At 33.6% G+C, this 14,263-nt stretch overlaps 1 protein-coding gene across 1 annotated transcript in view; it reads right to left on the reverse strand.

The window, feature by feature from the left end:
* Window positions 1-14,263, reverse strand: part of LOC123667743 (bromodomain adjacent to zinc finger domain protein 2B-like) — a 114,212-nt gene that overhangs the window by 69,847 nt on the left and 30,102 nt on the right. Inside the window, exon 3 of the mRNA XM_045601583.1 lies at window positions 4,589-4,677. Coding sequence (XP_045457539.1) covers window positions 4,589-4,670 — 82 coding nt within the window. The 5' untranslated portion in view covers window positions 4,671-4,677. The remainder of the gene's footprint in view (window positions 1-4,588; window positions 4,678-14,263) is intronic.

The following is a 14,263-nucleotide window of genomic DNA, read 5'->3' on the forward strand; positions in this document are numbered from 1 at the left end:
GCGCCAACGCGTCGTCCAACTATCACTTCAGCCTATCGCAGTCCACTGCAGAACTGATAGGCCTCCACAATTTCGCGCCAAAAATGACGTGAAATCATGTGTTGCCCATAGTCACCACGCTGGGCAGGCAGATTGGTGACCGCAGGGCTGGCTTTGTCGCACCGAAGACGCTGCTGCTCGTCTTCGACCCGTGTATTTCAAAAGCCAGCATTTGGATGGTCATCCCGCCATCGGTCGGCTTTTTAAGTTCCAAGGTGGTAGTGGAACTGTGTTGTTCCTTAGTCGCCTCTTACGACAGCCACAGGAAGAGAGGGGATTGCTATATTCTTTACTGCCGTAGCCACACAGCTTACTGCCATGGTAGGTCAAATCATGCAATAGGTTTATTCAACACAAGCTTACATCCTCGACAAAACTAAGAGGAAAATTGTATTGATAATAATTGTGTTTGCTCGCAAACGAAAGAAACCGACTTCAATTACATCGACAAGTAATACAACGTAAGTAGACGAAAAAATTAACAAACGCACTAGTTGTCACTAGGATTTTCGAGAGTTTCTCTCGATATCTGTGGGATTCCATCATCAGATCCTGGTTTCCTTATCATGGTACCACATCTGGGACATCACCTTTACAACAAAAAAAAAATTTATCAAAATCGGTTCATAAATGACGAAGTTATCCCCGAACGAATTGAACCGGTCGAATTGAGTAATCTCCTCCTTTTTTGAAGTCGGTGAAAAAATAGGAGAATCATTTACACAATTAGGTACTAGGTATAATATATTGGTTGTCAGAAATGCTACCGGGCGATTTCGCTACTACAATATTTCATCGACTCGATCTTCTGAAAATAGCGTGATGTAATAATAGCTTTTAGCGTTCTTCGATAGATAAATCATTCAACACAACAAGAATTTTGAATTCGGAACATTATTTCCTGAGATTTATAATATTAGTATAAAATAAAATAAAAATATTATTCCCACTAGAACATTAATGAAATTTTTACAAGTTGTGACGCGTACTGTACTAATAAAAATCTCAATAATATTTGCAAATTTGCATCATTCTATGAGTTAATGAACTCATAGTAACAGCACACGTCGCTTCGAGATGATTCATCTCATAATATATTTGTAAACAGGAAATAATAATAAAAAAATTAATAGGTTTAATCTGTATCGTGAATATTGATACTTTTCTGTAAAATTTCCGTTTGTTCAAATTTCATTTCCATATCCTTTAGAAAAGGGGGCAAGGAGCCTTTAGAAAGTACTACGTAACGCAACTTGGGGGGTAAAATGTTACGATGCGTTACAGGGGCGGGGCTCGGACGTGTTACGTAACTTTGTTTTTTATTTAAATAAAAAAACTAGGGTATTAAAATCTCCTAAGTTGGCAACCCTTTTCATTGATACTCCTTTTTGTATTTTTTACTGTGCCCCTACATCATACAGGTTTTTACAGTTGATCATGAAACAATTAAAATTATAGCAATGACTTGGTGTTAAATGAATCACGAATTAGCCAGTTTACGTGTAAATTAATGAATGATACTGAAATATTTATCGAACACGTAATTCTAAGTGATGATGACGTAAAGCCGTAGGCTAATTAGCCATAAGTCCGCCCATTGTACTTCACTGTCTGTAACTATCTTTATGCTTTGTTTGTAATATATTTGTGGTGTACAATAAAGTATAAAATAAATAAATAAATAAAATAAAGCCAAGAAATTTAAAACTTATAATAGACTTCAAAGCCCATTAAAAACAAGAAACGGAATTTGTAAATAATGACAAGTAAATTTAATTACACTAGTTTCTTTATGACTATGCTTAAAGTCTTAAATAGCCTACTGCAAGCAGTATTGTGATCCTGTTGGTGAGTAAGGTGACCAGAGCTCCTGGGGGGATTGGGGATTGGGTCGGCAACGCGCTTGTGATGCCTATGGTGTTGCAGGTGTCTATAAGCTACGGTAATCGCTTACCATCAGGTGAGCCGTACGCTTGTTTGCCGACCTAGTGACATAAAAAAAAGCCTAAAGCCTAATAAAAATAGCCTTTGCGTTGTCTGGAAGAAATGGCTAAATAGCCATAAGTCCGCCCATTGTACTTCACAGTAAATGATTTTTTTTTAATGTGTTTATTGTTTTAAATGTAGTTGTGCCCTACCTGTTGTACCGGTTGCCGGATAAAGCTATCTGCCGTATATATACGGTATCCAACAGATTAAAATTAAATCATATTGACCATTTTCACACAAAACTACATAAACTTAACTATAAAATTATATGTAATTTTGACTCAATGGCATATTAGGCCAATTAATTCTCATTTTGTGGGGTAATTTCAGGGTCGTCAAAAATATCTTGAACTATGAAAATTAGTGCATGCTACTTCCCTATTGGGCCAATAAATGTTAGCGATCTCGATGTCGCCTTCTACTATTATTTTTTCTGTCGTTTCCTTTAACAGTTAAATATTGTGAATAATTATGTGGACATAGATTTTGTTAAGTGATATGTAAATGAAATCTTAATATATATAAATCTCGTGTCACAATGTTTGTCCTCGATGGACTCCTAAAATACTTAACCGATTTTAGTCAAATTTGCACACCGTGTGCAGTTTGATCCAACTTAAAAGATAGGCTATATTTTATTTTGATATATTATGTTATTATTATATTTCAGAAAAAAATAAGGTGATACGAAGTTCGCCAGGTCAGCTAGTCAATTATATAAATGTCTTGTCCCAAATAAAGTAAAAAATCTGATCTGATGTATTTTTCTTTTTCACCATCGAATCACAATTTATTCAAAAAATACATTTCTATTTGCAATTGTGAAAATAATGATTTTGTAAAACGACAATTTAATAGTGCTCTTTAAACTTACTGAAAAAAAAAAGGATTTTTATTTTAAAATCAAAAAGTTCGTTTATGATTTAGCTGGTATGTGTGAACAACTTTCATTATAATTCTACCAAACGGTATTGACTGATAAGTTATCACTGATAACATATCTAGAGCGCAATATGAAATGTCATACAGTTTTAAGACTGAATAGCAGTTCTTTTCATCAAAGGAAACACAAGAGTGACCTGGCCGCGAGATTATAGCGACGTGAATCACCTTAGTATTTAGTAAAATCACCAATATCATTCCGAGTCTTACTCTTAACAAGCATATTATTAGATTCCCTAATAATTCAAGTTTATTTTTACAAATCTGTATATATTAATACTAATCCTAAAATAGACTTTATTTCAATGGTAATATGATCCATTTAGAACGCATATACATGTTTGTTCGCAATGCGATAGACGCGAGGGCAGTGACCTCGGAGCGAGTTTACATTTTATGGTGTAAAGTGATGTATTGTCATATCAACTTTACGGTACTAGTGATAGAGTTGAAATTTCAATAAGGATGATTCTAACACGACAAGCTATACATCGTGCGAGAGCTAATGATTGAACCGTATTACCTTTCATTAAGGGCTAAAATGGGTGATGATCGTTGTTTAAGACAGGCTTTGAGCCCATGGTTATTACACGAACGAATATGAACTCTATTACTTCAGTTTTATGGTTTAAATTAGTTTTGTTTGTTAAAGTTGAAACAACGATTGCAAGGAAGAAATGTTGACAAGACGGAAAGGCATGCTATGGGTTCACTTTTAACTGTAATTCGTGTCGTGGATGTGCGTTGAAACAGATCGAAGGTTTTGAGTAGAATTATTGATGTTATGAAGTAAACGGATTCTAGTACATTCTTACGCTTACACTACAGTAACAAGTAATTGTAACTTTAATAATTCTAAATAGATGATAGGAAGACATACAAAAGCATGTCTTGCTGTTATCCAATACAGTTCAGCTTTGATTGATTTCATAAATAACCCTCTTTGATCTCGTGACATATAATTAAGATTGATTGATTTGGGGCCTGTGCCACCGGTTGTGGCTAAAATTTATCTTGCACGTAAGTTACAAATAGACTTAAAAGCCGGAGTTAAAATAGGCCTGTACGACCTGTTTCACCTCAATCAACAAATTAAATCTTTAAGATTCACAACTGTGAATAGAATGTCCCATAAATAAATTGGAATTCAATGGTGGAGAAGAAAGAAAGTGAAATACTTCAAAATTTTTATCTCTTAGATACTGTCATCCGTCAAATAGCGTTATCGATAATCTGTGAAACAGATCCTTAGCTTATAAAGTTCTACTGCTAGGCCTAGGCCTCTTTCTCCATTAAGAAAAATATCATTTTAAAGATATCGAAATAGGACATTTCTTTTTTGTTTTTAATTTTAAACTAACCAGCAGCAGCCTTCTGATTTCAAAACAAAGTTATTATAAAATATTATTTTATATACATACTAGCTGACCTGGCGAACTTCGTATCACCTTATTTTTTTCTGAAATATAATAATAACATAATATATCAAAATAAAATATAGCCTATCTTTTAAGTTGGATCAAACTGCACACGGTGTGCAAATTTGACTAAAATCGGTTAAGTAGTTTAGGAGTCCATTGAGGACAACTAGAGTAGCGTTATTAAACATTAGCCTCACCTCCAAACAGCCCGGCCGGGTCGAGCAGGCCTTCTGGCGGCGGCTTCGCTGCCGCGTCGCCCTCGCCGTTCTCCTTGTCCATACCACACCTGGAACGTACAACAATACTTCTATTAATGATTACATATAGCGGCCTGTAGTTACCGTTAAAGCTCTTTGATTAAAGTTTAAGATTTTTTTTTTCATCGAATATCAATTACAATTTGTTGAATGTATCATCTAATCGCTAACTGTAAATCTAAACCTTGTTATTTATTAATTCAAGTGAAACAGTATCTAATGATCTATTACAGCATCAGCTATTAAAGCCTGTTAGTAACTTATTTTCAGAATAAACTTTACCAACCACCAGAACGGGCTGTTTGCTTTTTTACATTTTATTATAAGTTGTGTAATACATAACTAATAATAATTTCTTATTAAATTATACTATTACTAGCTTTTACCAGCAACTTTCCTAGCATTGAATTTTTTTTTAAGTATCCTATGTTACTTCTTTGGCAGTGCGGAGGAACATGGTGATTGGATTCCTCATCAACCAATGAAAAGGGAGGATCCTCCACCAGACGGGTGTTGTGTCTGGCGGGCTACTGGCCCCAACGGTTGTTGTCGGGATCTTGTATATATACTTAATCACTTTGAAAACTCTGATAGCGCGATGTAGCATACGTCAGTAATTACGTAGTTTGTAGTCGTTAGTATTTCGCGCGATAGATGTCGCCACACTTCTAATACCTCCAAGAATGTGTACAAAGTTCCATGATGATCGGTTAAGTAGTTTTCGCGTGAAAGCGTAACCAACAAACTTTCATTCACATTTATAATGTTAATATTAGGGATTAGGGATTTATTCGAATTTCTAATACTAGAAAGTATTATAAGAATATTGTTTATCAATTATTGACACTCAAACAGACCGCGTGGGTTGGATCTCGTTAGCCTTAATGTAGGTGACCTATGTAGGTCACAGTTTAGGTCATGACGTCAGAGATACACTTTTATTTACTTGTATACACTGTCACATAACATTAACTCCTGAAACTATGGAATGTTTATGAAGAAAGAAAGATATTTATTTGGGGCCATGGCAGAAGTCACAGACAAAATTATATATTATATGTATTAGATGCTTTAATTGGTTTAAAACTATATTGACGAAAAAGATTGTGTGGCTTCAAAAGCACTTTTGAATCGTCATTTTACAATTATACGACATATATTTAGTATTCGGCCTGTAATAACCCACTGCTGGGTATAGGACTCTTTCTGCATGTGGAGAAGAGTCTGAGCTTAATCCACCATTCTGCTCCACTGCGGGTTGACGGATAAATTCCCTAATATGAGTAACGATCGCTATCACGTGTTAGGTATATGATAACAACGGGGATCGACAGCTTAACGTGCTCTCCGACACACGGTGAGGACAAAAAATTAAATCGGAACGAAATATTTGAACAAATACAAATTTTCATCCCGAGTGGGAATCGATCCATTGCACCAGAGCGGTTGTTACGCTGTTCAATTTTTAAGACATTACTATAATTATAATCTCCGAAAAGTCCAAAAACTTAATGTCTGATGTGAAGCTACCAGCAAGCGTAGGCCCAGATTACTAAATAGTTACTACGCATAGGCAAGAAACTTCGCAGTTACTAAAGTTACTTTAAAAAAACTGTAAATAATTACAAATTTAAACATGTCTTGCAAGAAATTCACTTAACCCACACACCTTTTTCACTAACGATATAAGCGAAATAAAAACGAACAACTACATAATAAAAAAAGTCAACTTTGACTAACTCAAACTTGGTTGTTAATATTCTGACAAAGGACGTCAGTCAAAGAAACGAGCGCGCCCCTCACCCACACTTTTTAATACAATGAACAACAAACCTAATTTGGTAGCGATTAGACAAGCTTCCAAACTCGACGAAAAATGATCAGAAAGGCGACGTCAGTGATAAAATCTTAGAGAATATAAAAAGAGGACAGTCGTAAAGTTACAATCAATAGTAATCTCATTAATATAAATGAGAAAATTTAGATGAATTTTTTTTACTCACTGCAAAAACTACTTGAACAATGGCACTCGGTACTTAGGTAGCTGGAGATCTAGATTAACAATCAATTTAACACATAGGCTACTCATAAAACCGCAAAATGTACCCAGTAGATACATGCAAAAGTAACATTGTCTAACTGCTTTCGTAGTCAAGTTCATTTGCCCGATTGTTACTATATACTCTATTCTATATTTAATATATAAATGTATCGACTAAATGTATGTATGTACGAGCATAATTTTTGAACGACTGGATCTAATCGGATAATTCTTTTTTTTTTTGTAACAGGAAAAATGCGGGACGAATTTCACCAGGACAGTTAATAGTAGATAGTTTGAAACTTTGGAAAGGATATAGGCTAAGGCAATATGGAATTGTAAAAAAATTACATACCGATATGAAACAAATATTTAATAAAAATCTGTCACAATATTAGTTTGGTTTCCGATGCTTGCTAATTTCAATTTCGTTAATTTGTTTATTACTGATCTATCTCGTAACAAGCAATCGCGTGGGATATGGTACAGGTCAGCAAGGTTACCTTTAATATTACATTTCTCCTAAGAAAATAGAAAAAGGATTAAAAGAAAATTTAAATATAAATAATAACAAAGAAAACATAAAAATACCCGTAGTGCGTGGGATAACACGTTTTTAAGTTTAGGTATCCAAAGGGTTAACTACCAACAGAGTCGTACTCGTAATATAAACAGTTTATTCCATCTCTCTCTGATGTAGTTTGGAAAAGTTCATAAGAATTTTGTCAGTTATCATTCCATTTAAACATTATCAAAAATAGATTGAGTAGGAGATTCGAGTTAGAAACGAACTTCATCCAACTACTTAATGGATGAAAATATTTTAATATATTAGATATAGCGAAAGGGTTGACTATAAATTCCTAACAAGGTTATATTTAATTTTGTTGTCAAACTTTTTTGTTGGGTTGTCTGTTATTTTCCTGCCATAACTATTGCCTTGGGAGGCATAAACAGGTATATTAATATATATTGTACTAGTTACTTTCACCCACATGTTTAGTAAATAAATCTTACATCAAAATGGGCGCTGTTTCATTTCGAATACGATGACATTTGGTTGTTTGTTAACTCTAGTTTGAACGGCGGTTGCCAAATATAATATAGCCATGACTAGAATTTTCCTGCCTACCCTTTCGCGGTTTTCTCTTTAACATACCGAACAAGGTAATTATTCAATTTTTATCCATTAAGCAAATGGATCAAATTCACATATATGTAGTTCAGATCGTAGACTAATTGATTATTGATTTTTCTTTTAATTTACAACTAATAAAATTAATGTACAGCTGTGATTTTTACAAAGAATAAAATCAAAATAAAAAATAAAATAAAAAAAAAACAAATAATAAAACGTTAAACTTCTAAAAGCATGCACTTATATAAGCTTATTTTTTAACCGACTTCCAAAAAAGGAGGAGGTTCTCAATTCGACTGTATTTTTTTTTTTTTTTTTTTTTTTTATGTATGTTACATCAGAACTTTTGACCAGGTAGACCGATTTCGACAAATTTTGTTTTAATCGAAAGGTGGTGTGTGCCGATTGGTCCCATTTAAATTTATTTGAGATTTAACAACTACTTTTCGAATTATATCTAATAATGCGTTTTTACTTGACGCTTTTTTCGTCAACCTACGTTGTATTATACCACATAACTTTCTACTGGGTGTACCGATTTTGATAATTCTTTTTTTGTTGGAAAGGGGATATCCCTAGTTTGGTACCATGATAAGGAAACCAGGATCTGATGATGGGATCCCAGAGAAATCGAGAGAAACTCTTGAAAATCCGCAATAACTTTTTACTGGGTGTATCGATTTTGATAATTTTTACTTTAATCGAAAGCTGATGTTTATCATGTGGTCACATATAAATTTTATCGAGATCTGATAACTACTTTTTGATTAATCTTTGATAACGCGTATTTACTTGACATTATTTTCGTCACCTTACGTTGTATTATACCTCATAACTTTTTACTGGGTGCACCGATTTTGACGTTTCTTATATAAATTAAAAGCTACTATTTGTCACGTGGTCCCATTCAAATTTAATTGAGATTTGATTCGTAATTTTTGAGTTATATCTAATATTGCGTATTTACTTGACGGTTTTTTCGTCACCCTACGTTGTATTAAACGTTATATCTTTTTACTGGGTGCACTGATTTTGATCTTTTTTGTATAAATCAAAAGCTAATACTTGTCATGTCGTCCGTTTTAAATATGATTGAGATATAATGAGCAATTTTTGAGTAATCTTTGATGACACGTATTTACATGACGATGTTAAGACGACTGTGGTCATGTTCAATACTTTGCCACAACGCCATCTATCAAAATGTAATGAAATTACTTCGTTCACTATCGATCAAATTACAATATTCCACTAGAGTAGAGAGTAGCAGTTTATTCGTTATAAATATATTTGAGCTTTTAATTTTTGAGTTATCGCTAATACTGGGTATTTACTTGGCTATTTTACGTCGACCAACGTTATATTAACCTCATTACTATTTTACTGGGTGGATCGATATCGATGATTCTTTTTTTAATCGATAGGTGGTGCTTGTCATGTGGTCCCATTTAAATATAATTGAGATTTGACTCGAACTTTTTGAGCTATATCTGATATGGCGTATTTACTTGACTGTTTTTGGAGTTTTCTCCTTAAGAATCGATTTTCATTTAAGGCCCCGGAATGAAAAAATTGAACAGTAAAATCTACTAAACGAATGACCTTGTTAGAGATGGCGTTCAGACGTTTTCTAATAACGCAATTAGGTTCCGATAGGTGGCGTTATTGCATTCATTTATTTACAATTTGATATAGTAATAATATATTTCTTAGACTAGTAAGCCTTTTTGTGCCTATTTAGACAGTTGATCTGAAGGGGTAAACTCCAGTCGTGCATCGGAGCTGTGTGAAAACATGAACATTACATATTTTTAATAAAAAAGACATAAACCGTAATTCAATATAAATCCGCTTCAACTAAAAAACCCGCCGTAATAAGCGATGTCAGCGCTTCGCGCGAATCGACGACGGGCCTTTTATGAAATTTCTGCCTACAATCGCTAACAAAATGTTAGAAATAACAGTAGAACATTATATAATTCTACAATTTTATAATGTCGCGTTATATGGAATACGAACAAAGTATTACTATTTTTTCGTCGATCTACGTTGTATTACTCTTCGATGTAATTGAAGTCGGTTTTTTTTTCGTTTGCGAGCAAACACAATTATATTCAATATAGTCAAACTTGGCTTAGTAAGTAACTAATCATAAGGCATTCTAACTAGCATTAAGGTATTAGTTACTAAAATGAAATATTAATAATATAAAATAAAATAATATATAAAGTAAAAAACCTATATGTCAACACAATCACAAAATCGATTCACATAACAATTCGATTAAACTAAATGAATCATTCGATTAAAAACAGATACGCGAAAAAACAAGTCACAAAGTATTAACAAATGTAAAGTCACCGGTGATCTGACTGACCGAGGTCGTTGACCCATCATTGTCTCAGCTTTTACCCGCTAAGAGAAACCGAGGCACCGTGAGAACGATATCGGAACAAACGTGGCCGTTTAGGAAGTACTCGCTATTCATACCTCCTAAATGTCTATGCGCGCCTGGTACTTTGAGTAGCTGTATGTATGTATATATATATATATATATATATATATATATATATGTGTGTGTGTGTGTGTGTGTGTGAGTGTAAAAAATAAACTAAAATAATTCTAAATACAAGTAATTATAATTTATATTAAATATTAATCGACTTATACAAAAAGTAATGTTGTAAGTATAATTATAATGTTGGATATTTTTTGCCTGTTACATAGTCATATTACTAGTTATTTGTGTAATAAAGGCATAGTTAATATTTAATTTACAAATAATAGTCACGTTAAAGTAATATATGCTTACTTGTAAAACAAAGTGATAATTTAAGTGTTGTCAAGTTAAAAGTCAGCTGTTTGTAGTCAACTTCAAAGGTTGTTTATTTTCAAGAACACAAAGAATATCTTCGAGGTTCCTACCTATTCATTAACTTTTTTTGCGAGTTTTAAGCCTGTATAAACAAACTAAATATAAGAAATGTTTGTTCATTTTAATCTTATGAGGAGGTTTCTCAATTCGACCGTATGTATATTTTTTTATGTATGTTCGCTGATAACTTCGTCCTTTATGAACCGATTTTGATAATTCTTTTTTTGTTGGAAAGGAGATATGCCAAGGGTGGTACCATGATAACGAAATCAGGATGTAATTATGAAATCCCAGAGAAATCGAGGAGAACCTTCGAAAATTGTAGTAACGACTACTGCGTTTGTTATTTTTTTTTTTTTGTCCACTTACTTTGTATTACTTGTCGATGTAATTGAAGTCGGTTTTTTTTCGTTTGCTAGCAAACACAATTATTTTTAATATTAAATACCTTGTCGTTTAGAAATGACACGTTTGCAATGGGGTTAGAGGTAGGCGTGAAAATATTTAAAAATTATTATCGAAATTTAGTTCGGTCTTATAAAATTCGTACTGTAACACAATAGGTTTTTTTTTTGTTAATTCATTATAATGACTTGCAAACATAGATTAATTTTTAATTACTTTATTTTTATATAAATGTCCGTTTCAGAGGAAAATTAACTATCTACATATGTATTATTTTAACTGAGGTAGGCAAGGGCAGGAAGTATATATATATAGAAATATCCTGCTCAAAATCTGGGGCAGCCCGACTAGGGAAGTACCTCCACCTTACAAAAGATCACAGCTAAACAATACTGCTTTCAAGCAGCGTTTTGTTGCTGTTGTGAGTAAGGTGACTAGAGTTGCGATGCTTGTAGTGTTGCAGGCGTTTATAGGCTACGGTAATCGTATCTGGTGAGCTGCACTCTTGTTTGCTGAACTATTTGTATAAACAAACATACATCTTGTGTTTATCATACCACGGTAAAATATTAAAGGTCAACCGCGGTCAAGTACAGAACATATTACTTTAATAATATTTTGTGAACACGTTTTGAAATGTCAACACCTGGCTGGGATATTCATATTTATAAACCGATTTTTATAATATGATACACTAATGAGCATAGGAGAGTGTTCACTTTCAAGTTACATCTACTCGTCGCCGTATAAATTTCAAAAAATAGGAACCAAAGAAAACACTTGTGAAAACACACACAAAACTGAAATAATAGCTATTATTGCCTGTGACTTTATTCATATAGAAATTTTTATATTATCTTTTATTTTTTGCTATTAACAGGAATATCGTCGTTTTGCAAAATTTTTCTATGGTGCACCATCCTATTGGCTGCATCGTGACGTTATAGTCTATAGGCTTCCTACAAACTAGCAAACACTGCGTAATTACTTTTTTATTTCGAGTTGTGGTTTTTGAAATTATTACGTTCAACCTCAAACCTAGTTTAGGTTTATAATATTAAAAAACGATTTGCTCAACAGTGTTATAAAAACACAATGTTCTTAAACATTTAATACAGATCTGTTAAGAACGAAACCGATGTCCAACAGGTACCGCTAATATCGCCGACTTCCGGCGCTAAGAATTAAATGAAGTGTCCAAATTTAAGAAGTTGACGCGTTTAGCGACCGGATGTGAAGATTATTTAGTGCGTATAATATTGAAGTACGTGAATAGTTTGTTATTTTTTTTTTTATCTATTTTATTTTAGCTCTAATCAATGTATGTTAGTAAAAGTACGTTTAACTAGTTCAATTTCAAAACTAATATAAATTATTTGTAACGGATTCTTTTATAATGTATATACGACAAGTAAGCCTACGTTTACTTTGAATAAATTAACTGTCAAAAATGGTTATTCATACCATTTTATCTAGGCACAGCAGGAAATTTCCTGCTCATAATATGGAGCAGCCCGATTGGAGTAGTACTTCGACCTTACAGAAGATCACAGCTAAATAATACTGATTTCAAGCAATGCTGTATTCTGGTGTTGCAGACGTCTATAAACTTCGGTAATCGCTTACCATAAGGTGAGCCGTATGCTTTGTTTGCCGAAATACTAATCTTATGTCGCAAAATAGAACACCTGTCGGGTCAACGACTTATAATATAAAAATGACTGTCTAGAATCTAGACTAACTTGGTTTTTTAACCGACTTCCAAAAAAGGAGGAGGTTCTCAATTCGACTGTATTTTTTTTTATGTATGTTACATCAGAACTTTTGACTGGGTGGAGCGATTTCGACAAATTTTCTTTTAATCAAAAGGTGGTGTGTGCCAATTGGTCCCATTTAAATTTATTTGAGATCTAACAACTACTTTTCGAGCTATATCTAATAATGCGTTTTTACTTGACGCTTTTTTTCGGCGACCTACGTTGTATTATACCACATAACTTTCTACTGGATGTAACGATTTTAATAATTCTTTTTTTGTTGGAAAGGAGATATCCCTAGTTTGGTATCATGATAAGGAAACCAGGATCTGATGATGGGGTCCCAGAGAAATTGATGGAAATTCTTGAAAATCCGCAATAACTTTTTACTGGGTGTACCGATTTTGATAATTCTTTTTTTGTTGGAAAGAAGATATCCTTAGTTTAGTACCATGATAAGGAAACCAGGATCTGATAATGGGATCCCAGAGAAATCGAGGGAAGTTCTTGAAAATCCGCAATAACTTTTTACTGGGTGTACCGATTTTAATAATTTTTAATTTAATCGAAAGCTGATATTTGTCATGTGGTCACATATAAATTTTATTGAGATCCGATAACTACTTTTTGAGTAATCTTTGATAACGCGCAGTTACTTGAGTATTTTTTCGTCGATCTACGTTGTATTACTCGTCGATGTAATTGAAGTCGTTTTTTTTTCGTTTGCGAGCAAACACAATTATTGATGTACACGTAGATTGACTTGAACGTTGGCGCAGTTTGTAGTGGCCCTACTTTCTGTTCCGCGGGTTGCGGGTTCGATTCCCACCGGAGTCTAGGTGTAATATTGTTGTAGATGGATTTACGCTTCAGCCTGTAATATCCCACCACTGGGCATAGGCCTCTTTCCCCATGTAGGAGAAGGATCAGAGCTTAATCCACCACGCTGCTCCAATGCGGGTTGGCGGATAGATGGATTTATATTTGTATTATTTCTATGTATATTTATGCAAAAAAAAATATAGTTATAACATTCGGCTGTTACACGTAACACAAGCAATTAAGTTACTTAGTTTCTATACTTTATTACTTATGCAGTGTTTATTATCATTATTAACCGTAATTTACTCATTATTAAATTATTATTTTTTTTTATCTCAACAGCAATTACTCTCCGTGTCTTCTCCATTCGACGTCATTGACGAACTAATCGGCTGTCACTTGACACGACTAAGGGGTGATGTACACTGGAATTACTTTATTTTGTATAGTTCGCGTCATGTAAAAAGAACGCTGAAAGAAACTGGAGGGGGTGCGTTTGCGCATGGGTATACTCGCGCACAAGTACTACTGTTTTATTTTTTAATTAGGCTTTCACTCGCGGCTTCGTATAATGGTT

This window comes from Melitaea cinxia, chromosome 29 (genome assembly GCF_905220565.1).
Source record: "Melitaea cinxia chromosome 29, ilMelCinx1.1, whole genome shotgun sequence".
Classification (NCBI taxonomy): domain Eukaryota; kingdom Metazoa; phylum Arthropoda; class Insecta; order Lepidoptera; family Nymphalidae; genus Melitaea; species Melitaea cinxia.